Source organism: Dermacentor albipictus, unplaced genomic scaffold, assembly GCF_038994185.2.
Source record: "Dermacentor albipictus isolate Rhodes 1998 colony unplaced genomic scaffold, USDA_Dalb.pri_finalv2 scaffold_15, whole genome shotgun sequence".
In the NCBI taxonomy this organism is placed as follows: Eukaryota; Metazoa; Arthropoda; class Arachnida; order Ixodida; family Ixodidae; genus Dermacentor; species Dermacentor albipictus.
Window position 1 is genome coordinate 14,835,058 of NW_027225569.1, and position 24,741 is coordinate 14,859,798.

Consider the following 24,741-nt stretch of genomic DNA (forward strand, 5'->3'; position numbering starts at 1 on the left):
CCAGTGCACAAAACGGCTCATTTTGTTATAATGATTTCATGCAAATGAGGAGGAGTTTATGTGTCGTGTGTAGACAAAGTGAAATGTGTATTGCTTAACTAAGGCTTTCGTCCTAAGTTGCTTATGCAAGTGCTTCAGAGCGTTATCAGTGCATTTTAAGAATGGTGTACAATTACTCACCTAAGAATTACCTATAACATCCACCATGATCGAATTTGCTGAATATAGGACTAACATTATGGTTGCGTGCATGCCAAGTTAAATGCATCTGGCTGAAGTGAAGCCTTCGCTGAATATTCCTTGACCACGAAAGCGCGTTATGCGGGTAATGTTTCAAATGGGTGTGCGATATATGCGGGCAACGGTTTAAAAATGCCGCGTCTATTTACAGGTAAGTGAAGTTCTTAATGTAACTGCTCGAAAGTGAAACACTTTGCTGGGGATTAGGCTGTGATTTTGCAAGATCGTACAAGTCTGCCGTCTTCCCTTCCCCCCTGCCCCCTCCCCTCCCACATTTGCGAGTTCAGTAATGCGGGGCAAGAACATTTCTAATGCACTGCAGTTAAAGAAGCTTTCAGAACCAAGGCGCTACCAAGGCTGCTGCTTCCATGAACTACTGCGCAGGTTTTCGTTTCTAAAACTCTGATGTAGGCTGCCTATCTTTGGTTGCTATACGAAGACGTCGGCATTCTGAAAACTGCAATATTATCCTACGGAAAGGCTAAAACTGACACTGGTTATTACGAAGACGCGTAGGCAGTTGCATACCAAGATGCTCAACTCTGTGCTACGAAGGCTCACCTCTCGTTTCACGAAGGGCACCTTGTCGTTCGTTTGCGGTTCCTTGACACCGGCTTCAAAGGACACGACGGATATCTTTCGCTTCACCCCCAATTTAAACCTGTCGTGAGACTTGCCGGAAATGAAGCGCGGCGTCGGGGCACGAATGTCACTCGCAGTGGACGCCTTCGTTTGCTCCACCGGTGTAACTACGTCTTGCGTCGGCACCTCGGAAGCGAACCCGGACGCTGCTAGGAGCCCCGTCTGTGTCGCAGGGGCGATTGATGTCACAGACGTCTTGAGAGCATCTACGGGGTTCGGGGCAAGTTGCACGTCTTTTCCGTTCGCCACACTCTCCAGACAAACCACCTGGCCGGACCCGAGCTCCGTGGCCGTCTTGGTTTCCCCGTCTGCGCGGTCCTTGCCTGCCTTACTACGGTCGGAGCTGCGGCGAGCGCGTTTAGTGGATGGCTTCGACGTACGGGATTTCTTGGAGGGCTCCTTCACATTCGCGCCGTCGTCTTGTTCGCGCTCGCGCTCGGATTCCGACGGCGCTACCGTCGCATTCACCTCCGGCTCGCTTGATAGCGGTTGCCCAGACGATGACGTTGTCCTCGCATGCTCGTCGTCCGCAGGAGTACGACGCGTATCGTGGGCTCCTTTGGCGCCAGTCAGTTGCCCCGCATTAAGAGGCACAGCCGGGTGGCTCATTGCAGCGCTGCTCTCTAGGCCTTCTTTTAGGAACCGAATAGCTTCGAACGCTATGGTCTCCTGATGTCGAACTCCTTCTAACGCGGAACGGCAAGTCGCGTTCAAGTCTTCTGTCACGTGCACTAACTCGGTCTTCTCGTTTGGAGAGCCCTTGGCTGCTTCTGACGGCTGATCGATGACAGGCGTGCCACCTTTAGAACGCGTCGTTTCGCCGCAGGACGACTTCGAGCTAGTGTTATCCGCTCTCCTCTTAGCAGACCGCTTTCCTTTTTTCGTGCCTGTGATCTTGTCCTTCACCGAGTGCGTCTTTTGACGCCCTTTCTTGCTACGTTTGGCATCTTTACCTGCCTTCTTAGACGTTGAAACCTCGCTATGCCCCGGAGTAGGCCTTAAGCAATTGCCTTCGACAATCCTCTGACCAAAATTATTGCAGACTTGACCGTGAGCGTCCTTCACGACGTAACTGTGTGGTTTTTCGTCGACGGTGGTCACCTGATCCGAAGTTGGTCCTTCGGCGTTGCGTTCAAGGTTCGGACCGCCGACGCGGTCAGGCTCGGGCGGAACCGGCTTGCTGTCGGACGTGCGAGTGTCGGTGATTGCTGGGGTCAGGTAAGCAGCAGCAGAAGAAGCCGGCTTTGCTTGCATCCTAGGCCGAAAATCCTCTATAGATGGAGTAACGAGCGCCTCAGTGTGCGTAACAGCGGCAGGGGTGTGGGTCTGACATGAGAGTTCGGGCTCGCGAGGAGTCGCAGTGCAAACCCTAGTCGACGTGACCTTCACAAGCTTGGTCGTAACGGGTTTTTGATCTGAATAGCGACTGTCGAAAGTCATCGTGCTCGAGCTAGAAACGTGTCCTTTTTTCGCTGGAGCAACCTCGAGTTCAGACGACTCCACTACCGGAACCAGCGGAGTAGGCGTCTCGGTCGATGTGGCCGACATACTGCTCTGAAACGACAGGTCGGACGGCGACGCTGCATCCACAGTGGCAGTGGCGACAGTCGCGGCATTGTCTTTAGCGGCTGGAGGTAGCGGCGGTGTCGAGTGACCAAAGAAATCGCTTTCCGAATTCCCGAAGTTCTCGCTGCGGTGACCCCGTGGTAGCCTGCTGGGCGACTCTGAAACCGTGCCCCCGGCGAGCCCGTTGCCCCTCGCTTCCGTCTGTTCCTCGGCACTCGCGACAGGTCCCGAGCCGTGATTCGTGGGCGCGTCCATCGCGTTTTGGGCGAACTTGGACGGCGCTAAAGAGGAGCGCCTACCGATGAGCTTGCCGGCGAAGACGCTCATCCTTCGGTACCAAGCGGGACGCGCCTTGCCCTCCGTGGGTGAAGTACTCGTGCCTTCGGTTTCCTTGGTGTTCGGGGTGTTATGAGGTTGCTGGTTTTCGCGCCAGAAGAAGACGCTGAAGGCGCGGTTTTTCTTTCGCGACGCTTGCCTTATCGCGCTTGTGTCCATGACGGAGTGCCCGGGCCCGCCCGCTTTGCTGCTACCTGGCGCGAATGGCTGGGAGAGGCCGAACTGAGACACGGCCGATGCCTCGGGACTCCGCTGCAGCAGGTCGTGCCCCTTTTCCTCGCGTTCGGGCTCCTGCATCCGTAGCACCTTTCTCAATATGCGGTTCAAGGTGCCTGCGTGGAATGAATCGAGGAATTGCACTACGTTGTGCTCATTCATCTTGTAATGCACCGAGTACAACTAGGTGAAGCTTATAACCACATTAGGTCACGCCGGAAAAGAACGACTTACTCTTTATCTTCTGTGTCTGGTGTGTCCTATCGTGGTTATTAGTTTTAAACGTGAAAGGAGTGAGTGAGCAAACTGCGCTCGCAACACGTCAAAGACTGAAACGTAAGTTATTTAGCGATATTGAGGTCGCAGACGAATAAGTTATTTAGGCGGCAGTAGTGACGATACCGGCAAACCACTGCGGCATGGAAAGTCAAACACTGCTTGAGTCAATCAACTAATCCGACATGCGTAAACTTACATTCCAGCGAAGTTGGTTCTGAATAAATGTGAGCATGAAGGTTTGATAATATACTGTTTTCACAGCAAGTACAATCTTATCTGAAAAAAAAAAGTACGTACGTCACGTGATCGAGGTGCTTTCGGCCGATTAAGTTTATCTTTCACGTTCTTCGTTCACTAGTACTTTGCAGACATCCGTCACGTCCACTTGAAAGCATGTTTTATGCCTAAACTTTACTTATAGCTGAAATGCCACCTCCTGCAAACGGCTAGGGATGCGGGGAGAGGGGTTGAGCGAACGAAATAGTGGTTGAGGTAGTTGATGGTCTTCTTGAATTTGTTGGGGTTGGCTTTGTCTACATGACGACGATAAGCAGTATGTGCCACTTTATTTATTCTTTATTTTCCGCTAACACGATCAAGGAACTTAAGGAGGCGCAAGTTGAAACCGGTCGTTTACAGATTTACGATCACTGGAATGGAAGTTTTCGCAATCGAAGCTCCTCGAATTTTTCGAAAATATTTACTTCGATGCCACACACCGAAACATTGCGGCGGAAACATGCACTCAAGCTCCGCGAAGGCAACCTGTCGCGTTACTTTCGGCGCCACCCAGCACAAGTCGAATGAACTTCGAGTCCCGAGGAGGCGCTTGAGGTGCCTCACCGTCGGACTGGGGTGGCAACGACCGAGCTTGCGTCGGCCTCGCCTCGCACGTATCGTCCTGCTCATTGGTTGGCTTGTCCATGGCCTCGCTTACGGGAATGTGAGGCGTCACTTCTTGCAAGTTTTCCTACGGCAAGTGAGAATCAAACAACACATTTACAATTTTCCCCCCTGTAGCTTTCTTTCGCCCCGACTGCCGTTGTTAAAAGGAAGCTTTAGCTCGCGGGCTCCTATGTAGATTCATGTAAACTGAGAATATGCTTTTCTCGTCAACCACAGAACCAAAGTTGACGGGGTATCTTTCATTTAAAAGAAATGTATAAAATGTAGCGACTGTTGCTGATGAATTTTTTTAATTTCAGTTGTGAATTTTTTATTAAAAATTGCCAAAAACCGAAAATTTTCTGAACACAGAACTATCAAGTTTACAACCCATTAACTTAGAAATGAAAAACGGTACCATAATTCTGTGAATTGCATGTGATAGTACATCTAAGCTAGACAAAACTGATATGTTAAACCTGAATCTCAAAAAAATTGAGCAATATGGAAATACAACTTTTGCAGAATTCTTGTATACGACGTAATATTTTCATGCAAGACATCAAACTGACGCATCAAATTTGTCCGCTTTCAATGATCCAATGGATAGCATATACAAAACCGCGATATCGGTTCTTGGCGAAGCGCTAATAATTCGTAAACTTCGTGCTTCTACTTTTTTCAAGCTTTCGAATTGTAGAAAAGTTTTCTAACAAAATTCTAGCCTAAATCGCAATTCCGCTTCCAATAGTCACTAGAATTTAACTTTCTCAAATGCACCAAATTTCAGGATAATCGGTCCAGGGATTGTCTCAGAAAATTGTTTTCCTTTTTACATCATCATCATCATCATCATCATCATCATCAGCCTGGTTACGCCCACTGCAGGGCAAAGGCCTCTCCCATACTTTTCCAACAACCCCGGTCATGTACTAATTGTGGCCATGCCGTCCCTGCAAACTTCTTAATCTCATCCGCCCACCTAACTTTCTGCCGCCCCCTGCTACGCTTCCCTTCCCTTGGGATCCAGTCCGTAACCCTTAATGACCATCGGTTATCTTTCCTCCTCATTACATGTCCTGCCCATGCCCATTTCTTTTTCTTGATTTCAACTAAGATGTCATTAACTCGCGTTTGTTCCCTCACCCAATCTGCTCTTTTCTTATCCCTTAACGTTACACCTATCATTCTTCTTTCCATAGCTCGTTGCGTCGTCCTTAATTTGATTAGTACCCTTTTCGTAAGCCTACAGGTTTCTGCCCCGTAAGTGAGTACTGGTAAGACACAGCTATTATATACTTTTCTCTTGAGGGATAATGGCAGCCTGTTGTTCATGATTTGGGAATGCCTGCCAAACGCACCCCAGCCCAATCTTATTCTTCTGATTATTTCCGTCTCATGATCCGGATCCGTCGTCAATACCTGTCCTAAGTAGATGTATTCCCTTACGACTTCCAGTGTCTCGCTGCCTATTGTAAATTGCTGTTCTCTCCCGAGGCTGTTAAGCATTACTTTAGTTTTCTGCCGATTAATTTTTAGACCCACTCTTCTGCTTTGCCTCTCCAGGTCAGTGAGGATGCATTGCAATTGGTCCCCTGAGTTACTAAACAAGGCAATATCATCAGCGAATCGCATGTTACTAAGGTATTCTCCATCAAATTTTATCCCCAATTCTTCCCAATCCAGGTCTCTGAATACCTCCTGTAAACACGCTGTGAATAGCATTGGAGATATCGTATCTCCCTGCCTGACGCCTTTCTTTATTGAGATTTTGTTGCTTGCTTAATGGAGGACTACGGTGGCTGTGGAGCCGCTATAGATATCTTCCAATATTTTTACATATGGCTCATCTACACCCTGATTCCGTAATGCCTCCATGACTGCTGAGGTTTCGACTGAATCAAACGCTTTCTCGTAATCAATGAAAGCTATATATAAGGGTTGGTTATATTCTGCACATTTCTCTATCACTTGATTGATAGTGTGAATATGGTCTATTGTTGAGTAGCCTTTACGGAATCCTGCCTGGTCCTTTGGTTGACAGAAGTCTAAGGTGTTCCTGATTCTATTTGCAATTACCTTAGTAAATACTTTGTAGGCAACGGACAGTAAGCTGATCGGTCTATAATTTTTCAAGTCTTTGGCGTCCCCTTTCTTATGGATTAGGATTATGTTAGCGTTCTTCCGAGATTCCGGTACGCTCGAGGTCATGAGGCATTGCGTATACAGGGTGGCCAGCTTCTCTAGAACAATCTGTCCACCATCCTTCAACAAATCTGCTGTTACCTGATCCTCCCCAGCTGCCTTCCCCTTTGCATATCTACTAAGGCTTTCTTTACTTCTTGCGGCGTTACCTTCGGGATTTCGAATTCCTCTCGACTATTTTCTCTTCCATTATCGTCGTGGGTGCCACTGGTACTGTATAAATCTCTATAGAACTCCTCAGCCACTTGAAGTATCTCATCCATATTAATAATGATATTGCCGGCTTTGTCTCTTAACGCATACATCTGATTCTTGCCAATTCCTAGTTTCTTCTTCACTGTTTTTAGGCTTCCTCCGTTCCTGAGAGCTAGTTCAATTCTATCCATATTATACTTCCTTATGTCAGCTGTCTTACGCTTGTTGATTAACTTCGAAAGTTCTGCCAGTTCTATTCTAGCTGTAGTGTTAGATGCTTTCATACATTGGCGTTTCTTGAGCAGATCTTTCGTCTCCTGCGTTAGTTTGCTGGTATCCTGCCTAACGGAGTTACCACCGACTTCCATTGCACACTCCTTAATGATGTCCACAAGATTTTCGTTCATTGCTTCAACACTAAGGTCCTCTTCCTGAGTTAAAGCTGAATACCGGTTCTGTATCTTGATCTGGAATTCCTCTATTTTCCCTCTTACCGCTAACTCATTGATCGGCTTCTTATGTACCAGTTTCCTCCGTTCCCTCCTCAGGTCTAGGCTAATTCGAGTTCTTACCATCCTGTGGTCACTGCAGCGCACCTTGCCGAGCACGTCCACATCTTCTATGATGCCAGGGTTAGCGCAGAGTATGAGGTCTATTTCATTTCTAGTCTCGCCGTTAGGGCTCCTCCACGTCCACTTTCGGCTATCCCGCTTGCGGAAGAAGGTATTCGTTATCCTCATATTATTTTGTTCAGCAAACTCTACTAATAACTCTCCCCTGCTATTCCTAGTGCCTATGCCATATTCCCCCACTGCCTTGTCTCCAGCCTGCTTCTTGCCTACCTTGGCATTAAAGTCGCCCATTAGTATAGTGTATTTAGTTTTCACTCTACCCATCGCCGATTCCACGTCTTCATAGAAGCTTTCGACTTCCTGGTCATCACGACTTGATGTAGGGGCGTAGACCTGTACAATCTTCATTTTGTACCTCTTATTAGGTTTCACAACCAGCCCTGCCACCTTCTCGTTAATGCTATAGAGTTCCTGTATGTTACCAGCTATATTCTTATTAACCAGGAATCCGACTCCTAGTTCTCTTCTCTCCGCTAAGCCCCGGTAGCACAGGACGTGCCCGCTATTTAGCACCGTATATGCTTCTTTTGGCCTCCTAACTTCACTGAGCCCTATTACATCCCCTCTACTGCCCTCTAATAGCACTGCCAGACTCGCCTCACTAGATAACGTTCTAGCGTTAAACGTTGCCAGGTTCATATTCCAATGGCGGCCTGTCCGGAGCCAGTGATTCTTAGCACCCTCTGCTGCGTCGCAGGACTGACCGCCGCCGTGGTCAGTTGCTTCGCAGCTGCTGGGGACTGAGGGCCGGGGTTTGATTGTTGTGTTCATAGGAGGTTGTGGCCAAGTACTGCACCAGGGTGGCCAATCCTGCTCTGGTGAGGGAGTGCTTTATCGGTTCTGGTCACCGGGATCAGGCCACACTCCAGGCCTGTTTGTGCAATTTTATCAACACGCGGAATTTTTTTTTTAATCCGGTGGAAAATTGCCGGCACCGGGATTCGAACCACGGACCTCTTGCACGCGAGGCGGGTGTTCTACCTCTACGCCACCGCTGCACCTTCCTTCCTTTTTACATATATTTGAATAGGCCGCGTCGGAGTTGGGTCGGAGCTAAGGCTTCCTGTTAAGTCATAAGGTTCTGTCTTGGGGCACTTTGGCCATACCTGGCCCTTGCTCAACTAAACAACACACATTTATTCATTCAAGTAATAAGGTTGCGCTCGAGTACAAGATTTCGTGAGAATGTAGCGTTGGTCGCCTCGGGGTGCCTTGGCTAGGAGCGTTGGACTCTGCGCGAAGGAGCAGACGAACTCGGGACGAAAGAAAGAAAGAAAAGAAAAGCAAGATTTGCCGGGTGGGATGAGCGCTTGACTCATCCATGTTTATTATTTACCTTTTCGTTTCCTTTTTTTAATGTAAAATGTGCTGCGTGTCCAACGTGCTCTTGGGACAAAGGAACGGCAACAACACCGTAGTGCAAACAATCAAAAGCAGTCTGCAGAAGCAAAATAAATATGAAAGAATACTCCTGGCATAAACAATCATGGTAGGCAAGCATAAGGGAGTAGTTTTCTATTTCAATTCGCTGTTTACATACACCCAGATTGTCTGTATGTAGGCGTGATGGTGAGGATAGGCGTTCGAATCATTGAAGGAAATACGACAAGAGAAGTGTGATTGTTAAAGGGGAGTGCCGAAATGTCCTGCCACTGAACAGTGTTACAGCACGCACAAAGTGCAAGGAAAACAAGAACGGACGAATCCGAATTCTTGGGTTTTCGTGGGCCACGAGTGCGCTGTCACACTGCTACAAAGAATGCATCCCGAAGCAGCCGGCAAGCGAACATTACTGTCCGGAAGGAGTACTTGAATCGGCGATAGTCAGACGCTTCAACCCTCTCGCAACAAGGGCAGTCGGTTGCAGTGCGTCTTTCAAACCGGCTTTCCCTCCCGTAAACTGCTTCGAGCCATTTGTTACCCTAACGGGCACCACGGATTGGCCAGATGACGTTGCGGCTGTTTGAGCTTCCTACAAGTGCTGCCGACGCCAGGTGCGATATGAGAACAGCACGTGAACAGTAAATCACGCGCGACTGCTTGGCATGCTTGAACTTGATAGGCGTAGCTTGGCCCTACCACCAGCGTCGTTAGAACTGCGGCTGCTTCGTCACCAAATCTATATATAGTCACGCACGGCATGCACGGTTGCGAAAGCAGAAAGCACGCTAGCAGAAAGTGGCGATTTTTGCCTTGGGATAAACGGCGGCTCTAGGGGGAACAGCAAATTCGCACGTGTAAGTTTCCAAGTAACGTCCCTTACGAGATATGCTTTCTCCGCTCGCCAGGTTATCTATAGTCATGCGCTGAAGTCCGGGCACAGAAAGCTTGAGTCCCTACATAAAGAAACCGCGGTTCTCTGTCGATCACGTGCGGGAGGAAATTTCAACTCTACGTGACGCGACGTCGAGCGTGGCGTATCGTTGGAGCGACGCGGCCATCCTGCCCGAGGGTTTATCCAAGGAATGCGTTCGGAAAATGACGTCCTCGAAAGCGATCTACCCGGCGGCCGCTCCGCAGCAGCTGGACTCACGATGATGGCTCACCTGCGCGTCGGTGGCGCCCTGCTTCTTGAACCACTTCAGGCGCCACGAGAAGAAACGGCCGACCTTGCTGTCCTCCGTTCGGTCGTCCTTGTCTGGCGAGCCACCGTCCGCGCACTCCGGCCCTGCGGGCTCGGCGGGAATGATGCTTCCGGACGCCTGCACCACGGCGACAGCGATATATTGACGGCTTCGAGCGCTTTACAACACCTCCCAGCCATACAAGCAGCATAATTTAGCAGCCGGGACTGCATGCTTTTTGTTCACAAGTGATAACCAAAGTTGAATGAGCGCGTTTCGCGTCTAATCTGGGGTGTCATATGACTCCTCCTCGTAAACGAAACCTTAACTGACTCGTATAGAAATGTTGTTAAATTAAATTAGAACTAGCGCGCTCTGAGGAGCACGTCGCATGACGCAGTACCCGATTAACTAGAGAACCCGGCGAGCTGAAAGATTTTAAGAAGTCGTATAATAGGGGGACAACACCTTGTCAATCATATAGTATCAACTTTCCGAAGTCTGTTAAACAAACAAGATCATCTGCAAGCCTTTATTGGATGCTGTTCCGCGGACATAGTCCTTGGTAGCGAAACTTGGCTGTGCTCTGATGTAGCTGACAGTGAACTATGGCTTTCGAATAGTGTTTCCTTGTTTAGAAAAGACAGAAGCACATCTCGAGGTGGTGGCGTCATAATTGCTGTAAATAAGAAGTTGAGTGCGCATCTTGTTGACACTTTTCCCATCTTGGAAATATTGTGGATCGCACTCCGTTTATCGCCGTCTGTAACTTGCGTTATCTGGGTTTGCTATCGGCCACCCAGTTCTTCAGCCGACTTTGTTGAATGCCTTCATGATTCTTTAAGCATTATTCAAAGCAAGTATCCGTCATCGGAAATGATACTTGCAGGCGACTTTAACTATCCCGGAATTGACTGGCCGACATGCAAACCCCTCGAAGGTGCAAGAAGGCATGTTTGTAGGCAGTTTCTGGATGTTCTTTCTTTGTTTAGTTTCAGCAAAATGGTATCATGTCCCACACGTGGTGATTCATTCCAGATCTTGTACTGACTACAGATACACAAAGTATGTATGTACGCGTCCTTGACTGCATGAGTGACCACAATGTTATCCACTGCGAGTACGCCATAAAATATTAAAAACCTCATAATGCAAAGAGAACCGTATACGATTACAACAGAGGGGATGTACGCGGACTAAATATTGATCTACTAACATTTCCTGCGCAGTTTTTATTGACCTTTTCCGAGCGTGATATAAACGAAAATTGGCAGATCTTTCAAAGGAAGCTCAATGAACTTATTAAGGAGAGATATGTTACAAGAAATACTATCACATCTTCAAATAAAAACACGTGGTTTACAACACATGTTGAGCGGTGCTTTAATAAGAAGAAAAGAATGTATTCAAAGGCAAAGCATTCGACCTCTGCCGACGACTGGGAATGCTATCTCGAACAGGCAAGGCTTTGCAAAGCAGAAATTGAAGCATCGAAGGAAAAGTTTTACAACTACGACTTATCACAAATCTTAAAAAGCAACTGTGAAAGATTTTGGGAACTAGTAAATCCGAAACCATCGTCATCATCCCTTGTGTCGATAACGAAACATGATGAGCCTCTTCTGCAGTCCAATGTTGCGGAAGAATTGAGCACATTTATCTGTTCGGTTTCCACATCAGAAGAACCCCGTGCCACGAGATCTGAGCTTTATCAGCTTAAATATTTCAATGAATGACCTTATAGTCACTCGCGAAGGTGTAGAAGCCGCTATAGGTCGTCTGCCAGTCAATTCGGCACCCGGACCAGATGACATTTGCGCAAAATTGCTAAAACTTACAAAACCAGCTGTATCACGTATCTTGGTTGCTATTTTTCAAGTCAGTTGATACAGAGATGCGTGCCTAACGCCTGGAGGTGCGCACGTTTGATTCCCATATTTAAATCTGGTGATCCCTCCTTAGTCTCGAGCTACAGCCCCACCTCATTAACAAGCGTGTGTTGTAAATTACTAGAGCACGTCGTATCATCCACCGTCATGAAATTTCTATCAGATCACAATTTCTCCTCTAGCAATCAGCGTCGTTTCCTTCGTGGTCGCTCATGTGATACCCAACTGTTCGAATTGGTAACTGACCTCCGCGAAGCCGTTCATGGTGGACAAAAATAGATGCTATATTTATTGATTTTGCAAAAGCATTTGACAAAGTTCCGCACATCCGCTTATTCATGAAGCTAACGAATCTTAACATAAACAGTAGGATTACAAATTGGATAGCTAATTTTGTAACCAACCGAAGTCAATCAGACTACGTGAATGGGTACTCATCTTCACTTTCGCATGTAAAATCGGGTGTACCGCAGGGTTCGCTCCTGGGTCTAATATTATTTCTGATCTATATTAACTACTTAGGAAACACTTTTTCTTCTACCATAAGGTTATTCGCAGACGACTGTATCATCTACAGGCGAATTAGTAACGCCGAAGACAAGAACTCATTACAGGTAGACCTCGAGAGAGAGCGTAAACGTTTATTTTTTTCAAATCAACAAGATTTGAGTCCGGCGTCTTTTTAGTGGGTCTGGGAAACCCGCCGCGGACGCGGTTCCGAGACCTTGTCTCGAAGCAGCTTCCTTGACTCGCTGGACGGTCCAGAGTTGTGTTCTCAGTTTAGAGCTGAGCAGTGCGGTCATCTAGCTTGACCGAAGGCTGGCGGTGGAAGAGACGAAAGGGTCGACACTGCCCGGCTTGTTTGTTAAGTCCCGACACTCCCATAACATGTGATTCAGTGTGGCAGCCTCGCCGCATCCTGTGCATCTGTTTGCAGTGTACATGTCTGGATACATGGCGTGCCTGAGTCTGGGGTTTCTGGAAGAGTCAGTTTGTAATTGTCTGAAGTGTACTGCTTGCGTCCTGTCTAACTTAGCGTGAGGAAATGGGTATATGCGTCTTTGTAATTGTTAGTGCGCCGTGATGTCGTGAAAAATGGCTATACGCTCCTCCCATGCCCAGACGTTTGCAGTAGCCCGCGGGGGCTCTTCCTCCGATGCTGCTCGGTGAGTCAGGCCTCGAGCAACGCCGAGAGCCACTTCGTTAGGGGTGCTCATTCCAGTGTGTGCCGGGATCCATAGCAAATGCCTTCGGTTATCAACGTCGGCCTCTCCCTGGTGTATGGGATGTCGCTGGAGTATCTGATACGCCTCTTGCGAGATGCGCCATTGGCAAAATATCGAATTGCCGTTTGCGAGTCGCAGATCAGGTATGTAGCTTTGGTTTGTGTGAGGGACAGTGTTATGGCCACTGCCTCTGCCGTTTCGGCATGTGCCGTGTTCATGGTGACGCCCGTGAGGTGGTTGCCTCGGTGCCGCCGAAACTGCCGCCACGAAACTCTTTCTGTCTCGATAGCGGGCTGCGTCGGTGAAGACCGCCTCCTTGTTAGAGTAACTGTTGTTCATGTGTTTTGCTCTGGCTTTACGCCTCCCCGTGTGGTGTTGGGGGTGCATGATGCGAGGCAATGGGGGTACGTATAGTTGCTCGCGTATGGTTCTTGGAATTTCTACTTTTACGCATCCTCGACAAACTCGCATTTTGGTGTTGCCAGTGGCAAATGGAAATTAACATTTCTAAAACTAAGGCCATGACGTTCACGAGAACACCTAATCCGGAATTTAACTACTATACGATTCAGGGAATCCCTGTTGAGAAAGTATCCACGTTTAAGTGTCTCGGAGTTCATTTATCCTCTGATTTATCTTGGAACGAGCACTTTAATACCATAACCAGTAAGGCATCCAAACCACTCGGCTTCATTAAATGTAACTAATAATTGGCGAACTCTGCTACTAAGTTATTAGCATACACTACGCTTGTTAGTTCAAAGGTGGAGTACGCATCCATTATTTGGAATCCGCATCAAACCTATCTGATCGATCAGCTCGATGCAATACAAAAAAAAGCAGGAAGATATATCACAAAAGAAAACTCGCGAAACAACAGTGCTACGGTTACCAAGGAATCACTTTCATTGCACTGTCTTCAAAACCGCCAACTAATAACATTGGTATCACATTTTCACGTGCTTTATCATAATAGAACCCTGTTCCGCGAATATTAGCTCAATGCAGTTCATAGTATGTTTCAGCGTTTTGATCACCCATTTAAAGTGCCACCCCTTTTTGCTCCCACTAATCTGTACCGTCATTCACCATTACTTTTGCAATATATATTCGGAATAAACTACCGAGGGACATTATATCTGCCATTAACCATGACGTTTTTGTTAACAAGTTGAATATTTTCCTAAATGTGTGATTATTTCTGTGTTGAGTGCTTACTTGCTTATGTTATTGTTTGTGTATATAATTATGTCAGTGTATCTTACCGATGTTCTTTTTTATGAAGTTGAGAGTATGACGGAAGCCCCTGTGGTCGGGATGATGCATAGTTAAAAGGAAGAGGTCTGGACACCGACCAAAAATGGTTTAAAAGAGTTATTTACGTTTCGGCTCCCCCACGGGAGCCTTGTTCACAATGAAAGAAGCGGCAGAGCTGGCGCCCCTTTTTATGTGCGTCTCAAAACATGGTTAAGGCACCTGGCATACATGGGCGGCAGATTGCCTTCGTTGCGATTAAGAGTGTGCGCCGTGGTTTGGATGATTAGGGACTCAAGATAAAGACGCGAAGAATGATTTCGCTCCTTCGCAATCACACGAGATTTCTCCCAGTTAATCTTACGTGATGTGGCTGCGCAGTGTTCGGCCGAGGCATTTGATGCAACGTGTCGTTTCTGGACGTCATTCATGTGTTGCTTAAGTCTTCTTTTGAAGTTGCCGGTTTCACCGACGTAGACATATCGACAGTCCGCACACGGAATGACATACACCACGCCTGGGAACTTGTCCTTTTCCAATGGGTCCTTCACATGCACGAGCTCGTGTCTAAGTTGCACGTACGATGCACGTACGGCCGGGAATGTATGTCATTCCGTGTGTGGACTGTCGATATGTCTACGTCGGAGAAACCGGCAACTTCAAAACAAGAGTTAAGCAACACATGAATGACGTCCAGAAACGACACGTTGCATCAAATGCCTTGGCCGAACACTGCGCAGCCACATCACATAAGATTAACTGGGAGAAATCTCGTGTGATTGCGAAAGAGCGAAATAATTCTTCGCGTCTTTATCTTGAGTCCCTAATCATCCAAACCACGGCGCACACTCTTAGTCGCAACGAAGGCAATCTGCCGCCCATGTATGCCAGGTGCCTTAATCATGTTTTGAGACGCACATAAAAAGGGGCGCCAGCTCTGCCGCTTCTTTCATTGTGAACAAGGCTCCCGTGGGGGAGCCAAAACGTAAATAACTCTTTTAAACCATTTTCGGTTGGTGTCCAGACCTCTTCCTTTTAGGTATGCATCATCCCGACCAGACGGGCTTCCGTCATACTCTCAACTTCATCCATTTGCGACAGGCGTACGGCCAGCAAGTGATCACTGAAATTCGCCGGTTCGTCTCACTGACTACGCGCATTCTGGCATTCAACGGGCATCTGACGTTCAACCTTGCCTGCAAGTCCCAGGGTGTGATCCCGCGCTCGTTACGTCTTCACAGACCCGTGTCGACGAGATTTGCACTAAGCGTGGTTTCCAACGCAGAACGGCATCTGTTGCAAGCGAAGATCATGGACTGCAGAGACCAAGTACGAAGACTTAGGAATGATGCTTTCTTTTCTAGGCGGCGTCTCGAGGATCACTGCCCAGAAGAGATGGCGCGCATACAACTGCATGCAAATTTTCAAGCCAATCTTCGCGCTCGGAAAATGAGCAATGCAATGACAGGAAGTTCTAAAGGCTGCAGCAGTGCCGCACAGCACGTCCGCCAAGTGCCCTCAAAAACTCTGTGTACAACCTGTCCACATACCAGCCTGACGGCTACGAAATGGCAGTCCTAAGTCTCGGTCTGAACTTCAACACGGGACCTGCAACGGACACGAAGAAAGTAATTTGCGCCGCTGAGCGCGCTGTGACCTTGGTCGACCAATCCCGCCATGACGAGGCTCGCACACGCGTTGTAAGCGTATTGTCGAAGTTGCACGCCCAACCCACAGTGGACACCTTGTGCAAGCAAGAACGTGATGCCATCAAGAGGCTGCAGGAGAATCGTGATATAGTCGTACTTCCCGCCGACAAGGGGAACGCTACCGTCCTTCTAGACAGGAGCAAATACATCGAAAAAATGTGCTTGCTATTGAGTGACGTTCACACGTACGCCAGCGTCGCAAGAGACCCGACACCCAAGCTTCAGAGGGATCTGCAGAAACTGCTCGCCGACGTCTTCCGTATGGTGCCGCCACAGCACAAGCAGTTGTACTACAGACTGATTTGCCACAATGGATCTGCTCTAGCAATATACGGCCTACCGAAAGTGCACAAGCCCGATGTTCCCCTGCGCCCCAATGTGGACTTCACACGTTCGCCACTCCACAAGCTGACAAATTTTCTCCACAGACTCATTTCGCCACTGGTTGGAAAACGTGCCACGCACATACGCAACACGTACGACTTCATTGAAAAGGTTAAAGGGACAAGCGTTCACCCCGACAAAGTCTTAGTTTCTTTTGACGTGGTCTCGCTGTTTACAAGTGTACCAATAGACATGGCCGTGGAAGTTTGCGTCGCCGCCCTTGACGAGAACCCGACGTTGCCTGACAGATCCCCCATCGATGTGCATGACCTAGGTAGGCTACTAAAATTTTGCCTATCAAATACGTATTTCACGTTCCAGAAGAAATTTTATCGGCAAGTACATGGAGCAGCAATGGGTGCGTCGATTTCGGTCCCAGTAGCCAACCTGACAATGGAGGCTATCGAAGCTCAAGCGTTGTCCTCATTTACACCGGCACCAAAAGTCTTCCTCAGATATGTCGACGACTGTTTCAGCATTTTGCAAAGGAAAAACCTTGACCCTTTCACGGCTCACCTAAACAATATACAAGCAGCAATCAAGTTCACCGTTGAAGTGGAATCCGAAGGGCAACTGCCGTTCCTTGACACCCTTGTGCATCGAGATTGGCCAAACCTGTTATTCAAGGTGCTTAGGAAGCACACTCACACGGGCCGCTACCTAAACTACAGATCGGTGCACCCTGCTTCGCAAAAGAGGTCTGTTGTCGGCTCTCTTCTTCGTCGGGCAAAAAACGTGTGCACAACAGCGGTAGACCACATGGCGGACAATGCACTTGTGCGGAGGGAATTAATGGCTTGTGGATACCCTGAGTACGTCATTGACTCGGTAGGGCGTCAGCTGGCTCGCACAGTACCCACCCAGTCTGGACCCCCCAAAAGACGGGCTGCGATTCCGTACGTCCCCGGCATAAGCGAAACTCTTGCACGCGTCCTGCGGTCATATGACGTGCAGGCTGCGCATGTGCCATCCCGGAAACTTAGACACGAGCTCGTGCATGTGAAAGACCCATTGGAAAAGGACAAGTTCCCAGGCGTGGTGTATGTCATTCCGTATGCGGACTGTCGATATGTCTACGTCGGTGAAACCGGCAACTTCAAAACAAGATTTAAGCAACACATGAATGACGTCCAGAAACGACACGTTGCATCAAATGCCTTGGCCGAACACTGCGCAGCCACATCACATAAGATTAACTGGGAGAAATCTCGTGTGATTGCGAAGGAGCGAAATCATTCTTCGCGTCTTTATCTTGAGTCCCTAATCATGCAAACCACGGCGCACACTCTTAATCGCAACGAAGGCAATCTGCCGCCCATGTATGCCAGGTGCCTTAATCATGTTTTGAGACGCACATAAAAAGGGGCGCCAGCTCTGCCGCTTCTTTCATTGTGAACAAGGCTTCCGTGGGGGAGCCGAAACGTAAATAACTCTTTTAAACCATTTTTGGTCGGTGTCCAGACCTCTTCCTTTTAAGGATGTTCTTTTTTACACGTTTGCAATTGTAACTCTTCCCCCTCCTATGTAACGCCCGAATGGGCCTTTAGGGCACATGGATGAAAACATGGAAACATAGGTACATGCTTAGGGTACATGAAAACAACGCAAAAGGTCTACAAAGGACCGCAAGCGGGCCGCCGGGTTCTGGGCAGGTAAACGTGCTTGAGTACGCTATACTTCTGAATCTATTTAGTCCTTTATCATCCGCTACGGTGTCTCCCACAGACCCCGTGTTACTTGATGACTTTCTGTGCTATCGGCTTGATATGTGTTTTTACTAACGAAAAATCGAGCCCCTAGAATACCCCGATTCTTTTGCTTCTCACAAGTTAAAGGGACATTAAAGGAGAAAAGTGAGTTGTATGGCGATACTTAATTTTTGTGATATCATAGAAGTGACTCTAATGACAGGATCCAGGCTTCGGTTAAGGCAGAAAGGATGCAAAAAGAAAAGTGGTGAGGTCGCTTTGAAGTTCCCCATACACCCGACAGCCCTGATGTCATGAATGTTGATGTCACCTGCATGAGGCTACAGTGTCGACATCTAAGGGGAAAATAAATGAACTTAGGAGCTCCGATTATTTCTTATTGCGCCACTACCAGCCCAAAAACTCGAAAATACTCTCATATCCAAGATGCATGTTGCAATAGCGTATACTGGTGCTAGAATTCCAACACGAATGAGAAAAAAGATGTTCTAGTATTCTAGTGTTCTAGAAATCCTTTCTAGTAAACTGGCAACTTAGTGCGCCTTTCCGAAAGAATACTTGATCCCTTTAAATTGGTTTAGTGTTGATCTTCACGGTCCTATCGTGCACAGCTGGAGATGGTCTAGAAGCTAGCCAAGTAGTCCGATCGTAGAAGTCTCACTTGTTTCTCCGTACTGAGCGTACATACATACATACATACATACATACATACATACATACACACCCACACATACATACATACATACATACATACATACATACATACATACATACATACATACATACATCCATACATACATACATACATCATCATCATCAGCCTGGTTACGTCCACTGCTGAGCAAAGGCCTCTCCTATACTTTTCCAAGAGCCCCAGTCATGTACTAATGGTGGCCCTGTTGTCCCTGCAAATTTCTTAATCTCATGCGCCAACGTAACTTTCTGCCGCCCCCGGCTAGGCTTCCCTTCTCTTGGAATCCAGTCCGTAACCCTTAATGGCCATTGGTTATCTTCCCTCCTCATCACATGTCCAACCCGTGCCCATTTCTTTTCTTGATTTCAACTAAGATGTCATTACCTCGCGTTTTTCCGTCACCAAATCTGCTCTTTTCTTATCACTTAACGTTACACCCATCATTCTTCTTTCCATAGCTCCTTGCGTCGTCCGCAATTTAAATAGAACCCTTTTCGTAAGCCTCCAGGTTTCTGCCCCGTACGTGAGATCTGGTAAGACACAGCTGTTATACACTTTTCTCTTGAGGGATAATGACAACGTGCTGTTCATGATCTGAGAATACCTTCCAAACAAACCCCAGCCCATTCTTATTCTTCCGATTATTTCAGTCTCATGATCCGGATCCGCGGTCCCTACCTGCCCTATGTAGATGTATTCTCTTACCACTTCCAGTGCCTCACTACCTATCGTAAACTGCTGTTCTCTTCCGAGACTGTTTAACATTACTTTAGTTTTCTGCAGATGAATTTTTAGACCCACTTTTCCGCTTTGTCTCTCCAGGTCAGTGAGCATGCATTGAAATTGGTCCCCTGAGTTGCTTAGCAAGGCAATATCATCAACGAATCGCAAGTTAATAATGTATTCTCCGCTAACTCTTATCCACAATTCTTCCCAATTTAGGTCTCTTAGTGCCTCCTGTAAACACACTCTGAATAGCATTGGAGAGATCTTATCTACCTGCCTGACGCCTTTCTTTATTGGGATTATGTTGCTTGCTTTATGGAGGACTACGGTGGCTGTGGAGCCGCTATAGATATCTTTCAGTATTTATACATACGGCTCGTCCACACCCTTATTCCATAATGCCTCTAGGACTGCTGAGGTTTCGACTGAATCAAATGCTTTCTCGCAGTCAATGGAAGCAATATATAAGGGTTGGTTATATTCGGCACATTTCTCTATCACCTGATTGATAGTGTGAATATGGTATATTGTTGAGCACCCTTTACGGAATCCTGCCTGGTCCTTTGGTTGGCAGAAGTCTAAGGTGTTCCTCATTCTGTTAAGATTTCCTTAGCAAATACTTTGTAGGCAACGGACAGTAAGCTGATCGGTCTCTAATTTTTCAAGTCCTTGACGCCCCCTTTCTTATGGATTAGGATTATGTTAGCGTTCTTCCAAGATTTCGGTAAGCTCGAGGTCATGAGGAATTGCGCATACAGGGTGGCCAGTATTTCTAGAACAATATGCCCACCATGCTTCAATAAATCTGCTGTGACCTGATCCTCTCCAGCTGCTTTCTCCCTTTGCATAGCTCCCCAAGGCCTTGTTTACTTCTTCCGCCGTTACGTGTGGGATTTCAAATTACTCTGGACTATTTTCTCTTCCATTATCGTCGTGGGTGCCACTTGTACTGTATAAATCGCTATATAAGTCCTCAGCTACTTGAACTACCTCATTCATATTAGTAATAATATTGTCGGCTTTGTCTCTTAAAGCATACATCTGATTTTGCCTATTCCTAGTATCTTCTTCACTGCTTTTAGGCTTCCTCCGTTCCTGAGAGCATGTTCGATTCTATCCATATTATATTTCCTTTATGTCAGTTGTATTACACTTGTTGATTAACTTGGAAAGTTATGCCAGTTATATTCTAGCTGTAGGGTTAGAGGCTGTCATACATTGGCGTTTCTTGATCAGATCTTTCTTCTCCTGCGATAGCTTACTGATAGCCTGTCCGATGGAGTTACCACCGACTTCTATTGCACACTCCTCAATGATGCCTATTCGATTGTCGTTTATTGCTTCAACACTAAGGTCATCTTACTGAGTTAAAGCCGAATACCTGTTCTGTAGCTTGATCCGGAATTCCTCAATTATCCCTCTTACCGCTAACTAATTGATCGGCTTCTTATGTACCAGTTTCATCCGTTCCCTCATCAAGTCTACGCTAATTGGAATTCGGACCATCCTATGGTCACTGCAGCGCACCTTGCCGAGCACGTCCAAATATGGTATGATGCGAGGGTTAGCGCAGAGTATAAGGTCTATTATATTTCTAGTCTCGCCATTCGGGTTCCTCGACGTCCAATTTAGTCTATCCCGCTTGCTGAAGAAGGTATTGATTATCTGCATATTATTCTGTTCTGCACACCCTTCAGGTTCCAATGGCAGCCTGTCCGGACCCAGGGATTCTTAGCACCCTCTGCTGCGTCACAGGTCTGAGCGCCGCCGTGGTCAGTTGCTCCACAGCTGCTGCAGACTGGGGACTGCTGGACATACATACATACATACATACATGCATACATACTTAGACACACGCACATACATGCGGACGTTTTTACATGTCCACATACATATATACATGCATGCATGCATACATACATACATACATACGAGGGCTGTTTTTTTTTCAACCTCCGATCGCTCCGTGCAGACGCTACGCGGGCAGCAGAAGGCGGACATGCGCGTTAGGCGACTGCGCAGCTCTCGCACTACACACTCCGCCATTGTTGACATTCAGGTGTCAGTCGGCATTGTGCTACAGCCACGTAAACATGGCTGCCATTATTGTTGCTCCCGCCAAGTGTGAATTGCGAGGTGTTATTCGTTTTCTACAGGCTGAACGCCATGATGCTGCAGAAATCCATCGGAGAATGAGTCGAGTGTATAGGGAAAACTTGATGGTGTGATGGTGTTGTGTGTGAATGGTGTCGAAATTTTAAAGATGGACGTAATGATGTGCATGATGAATGGGGCCAAGGACGCAAATCTGTCGTTTCAGATGACCTGGTTCAACGAGTTGACAGAATGGTTAAAGAAAACCGCAGATTCACCATTACTGCTTTATCTACGGAATTTCCAGAAGTTTCAAGGTCTGTTTTGTACTCTATTGTTACTGAACGGTTACGCTACAAAAAACTTTGTGCACGTTGGGTCCCAAAAATGTTGACGGACGGCCACAAAACTCGACGAATGGCGTCAGCTTTTGAGTTCCTTGAGCGTTATCAGGATGAAGGAGACAACCTTTTGAAATCAATCGTGACTGGGAATGAAACCTGGATTCATACGACACACCGGAAAAAAAAAACGACAATCACAACAATGGATGCATTCAAACTCACCAAACAAACCAAAGAAATTCAAAAAAAACCTTCAACAACAGAAAGACCATGGCTACTGTGTATTGGGATCAACAAGGTGTGTTGCTTGTGGAGTTTATGGAGCCCGGAACCACAATCACTGCAGCTGTTTATTGTGAAACATTACGACGTTTGCGTAGAGCCATTCAGAACAAACGAAGAGGAAAGCTGACCGCTGGAGTTGTTCTGATCCATGACAATGCCCTTCCACAGACTGCTGGAGCAACTCAACGGCTTCTCGAACATTTTGGATGTGACATTATCGATCATCCGCCATACAGTCCAGACTTAGCACCCTGTGACTTTCATCTTTTTCCTGGACTGAAGACGTGGCTTGGTGGGAAGCGCTTTCAAACCAATGGTGACCTTCAAACCAACGTCAAGGACTACTTGAATTCACTGGCGGCAACTTTTTTTGAAGAGGGTATTGCAAAGCTTGTCCACGGATATGACAAATGTCTCAATCTCTTCGGTGATTATGTCGAAAAGTAAGCGTAACTGTACTAATCTTTTGGTAATAAAATTATTGTTTTAGATGAACTTGTCTTTTATTTATAGCCTATCGGAGGTTGAAAAAAAACGGCCCTCGTACATACATACATACATACATACATACATACATACATACATACATACATACATACATACATACATACATACATACATACATACATACATACATACATGCCCACGGAATAATTACTGCATATATCGAATCTACATGTTGTGGACGTAAGTTTACGCCGAATCAGGTACTATTTGTGCCCCTCTGCGCTTACAGTATGCCACGTACTACATATTTATCACGAGCATGAGCAGTGCGCTGTGGCCGCTGGTCGCAGAAACATATCCCTCCGCTGGTTGGTCGGTAAACAAGTGCAGAGCTCGGACGCATCCCATGTAATCATAACGTGAGACCTTGTGGCATAAAAAAAACCATGGCACCAAATCGTATGCTGTACTGCGTGACGCACATTTATATATTTTTATTTCATAAATGACGCCCTATTTTTGATCGCGATGGCAAGCAGTGTGAAAGAACTCTCTCTCGTATTCGTACTGTTGTCTGCTACGTATGAAATGGTACAGAATCCAGTTGAACTCATACTCACTCACTCACTCACTCACTCACTCACTCACTCACTCACTCACTCACTCACTCACTCACTCACTCACTCACTCACTCACTCACTCACTCACTCACTCACTCAATAAATAAATAAATAAATAAATAAATAAATAAATAAGTGAGAACCTGTGGAGCGGCCAGGGTTGCAGGGGTCACGGGAATGCTCTTCGCTGCGCCGAGCTTCCTCACACGTGCCTTCCGGCGCTCGGGCTTCTTCATGGTGAGCACGACTTGCGCGAGCCGGTCGAAGAGTGCCTTGTCCTCCCCCACGGGGGCCGACCGCAAGGAACCGCTCGAATCCTGCCGGAGCACGCGACGAGAACGAAGAAGAGGGTTCCAATTCTCGGACAGGCTCGAGAATCGGTAGGGAAGCGCTACAGAGAGCGCAAAAAGACGCACAAGCGGCTGACCAAATGACTTTCGCGGAAATAGTCGACGTATTACATAAATAAAAAGTTAGATTGCCGACTAAAAGTTGGAGTGTCAAGTCTATTTTTTTAGCAATGCACTAATAACCCCGAAGCATTCATTTTATTCAGCATCGCCGTCTGAGATCACAGCTGCATGCTCTAGTCGTTCCTTCTCTCTCCATGTCCCTTAATTTCTTCTGCTACAATATGCGAAGAATGAACCAACTAGCCAAGTTAGACACGCGTTTTCGCTGTCTGAGAGTTGCGTAGCATTCGCAAAATACCCTAATATGCACCAAGGGCGAATGTGTCGAGGAAGATACTTAGGCGCGCATAGAGCGCGTTCATCTTATGCAGCTCTTAATGAACGCGCTGAAAGAAATACGTTTCGTGGGGTTCTTTGCTTAAAATAAGGACTGGTAGCTTGCGACATAAACCGTTCTACTCAGGAGCAAATAATGATATCTATCTATCTATCTATCTATCTATCTATCTATCTATCTATCTATCTATCTATCTATCTATCTATCTATCTATCTATCTATCTATCTATCTATCTATCTATCTATCTATCTATCTATCTATCTATCTATCTATCTATCTATCTATCTATCTATCTATCTATCTATCTATCTATCTATCTATCTATCTATCTATCTATCTATCTATCTATCTATCTATCTATCTAATCTTCGACCTGCTGCGAGGTGAACTGGTGGATGGCGGTCAGTAAGCCGTCCGATGGCTGGTCCATCTTCTCCATGCGGATGGCGTACAGCACGCGGTCCACGAAGTACAGCACGATCACCGAGGCCACGGCGCCCGAGAGGAGCCACGCGATCACGAACGAGCAGGCGCACGCGGCGGCGAACAGCGGACCACGGCGAAGGCCCCAGCGCGCGCACAGCAGCTGGGCCGTGTTGCGCACCAGCTCGCTCCAGGCGTCCAGCACCGCGACCACGAACAGCAGCACGGCCACGGTCAGGACCTCCAGCTGAAGAGCGCGATGGCCGCCTCAGTTTTAAAGCGAAGCTGTCTACCTCTACCGTCCAATGAAATTTTCGTGTCGTAAGCATAGAACACCCCATGCGTCGGACGATCCCGGAGATATGGCAATTGCGGGCCGACCCGCGGCGGAGGTGCAGTTCGCCATCAAGGGGCCCACATACACAG

General features: G+C 47.2%; 1 protein-coding gene across 3 annotated transcripts in view; it reads right to left on the reverse strand.

Annotated features, from left to right (window-relative positions):
- LOC139051828 (uncharacterized) overlaps positions 1–24,741 on the reverse strand; it is a 77,057-nt gene that overhangs the window by 44,444 nt on the left and 7,872 nt on the right. For all 3 annotated transcript variants that reach the window (XM_070528846.1, XM_070528847.1, XM_070528845.1), the window contains exons 4-8: positions 24,266–24,562; positions 23,285–23,458; positions 9,743–9,898; positions 4,123–4,249; positions 802–3,116 (exon numbers count right to left, since the gene is read on the reverse strand). In XM_070528846.1, the coding sequence (XP_070384947.1) occupies positions 802–3,116; positions 4,123–4,249; positions 9,743–9,898; positions 23,285–23,458; positions 24,266–24,562 (3,069 nt within the window). The remainder of the gene's footprint in view (positions 1–801; positions 3,117–4,122; positions 4,250–9,742; positions 9,899–23,284; positions 23,459–24,265; positions 24,563–24,741) is intronic.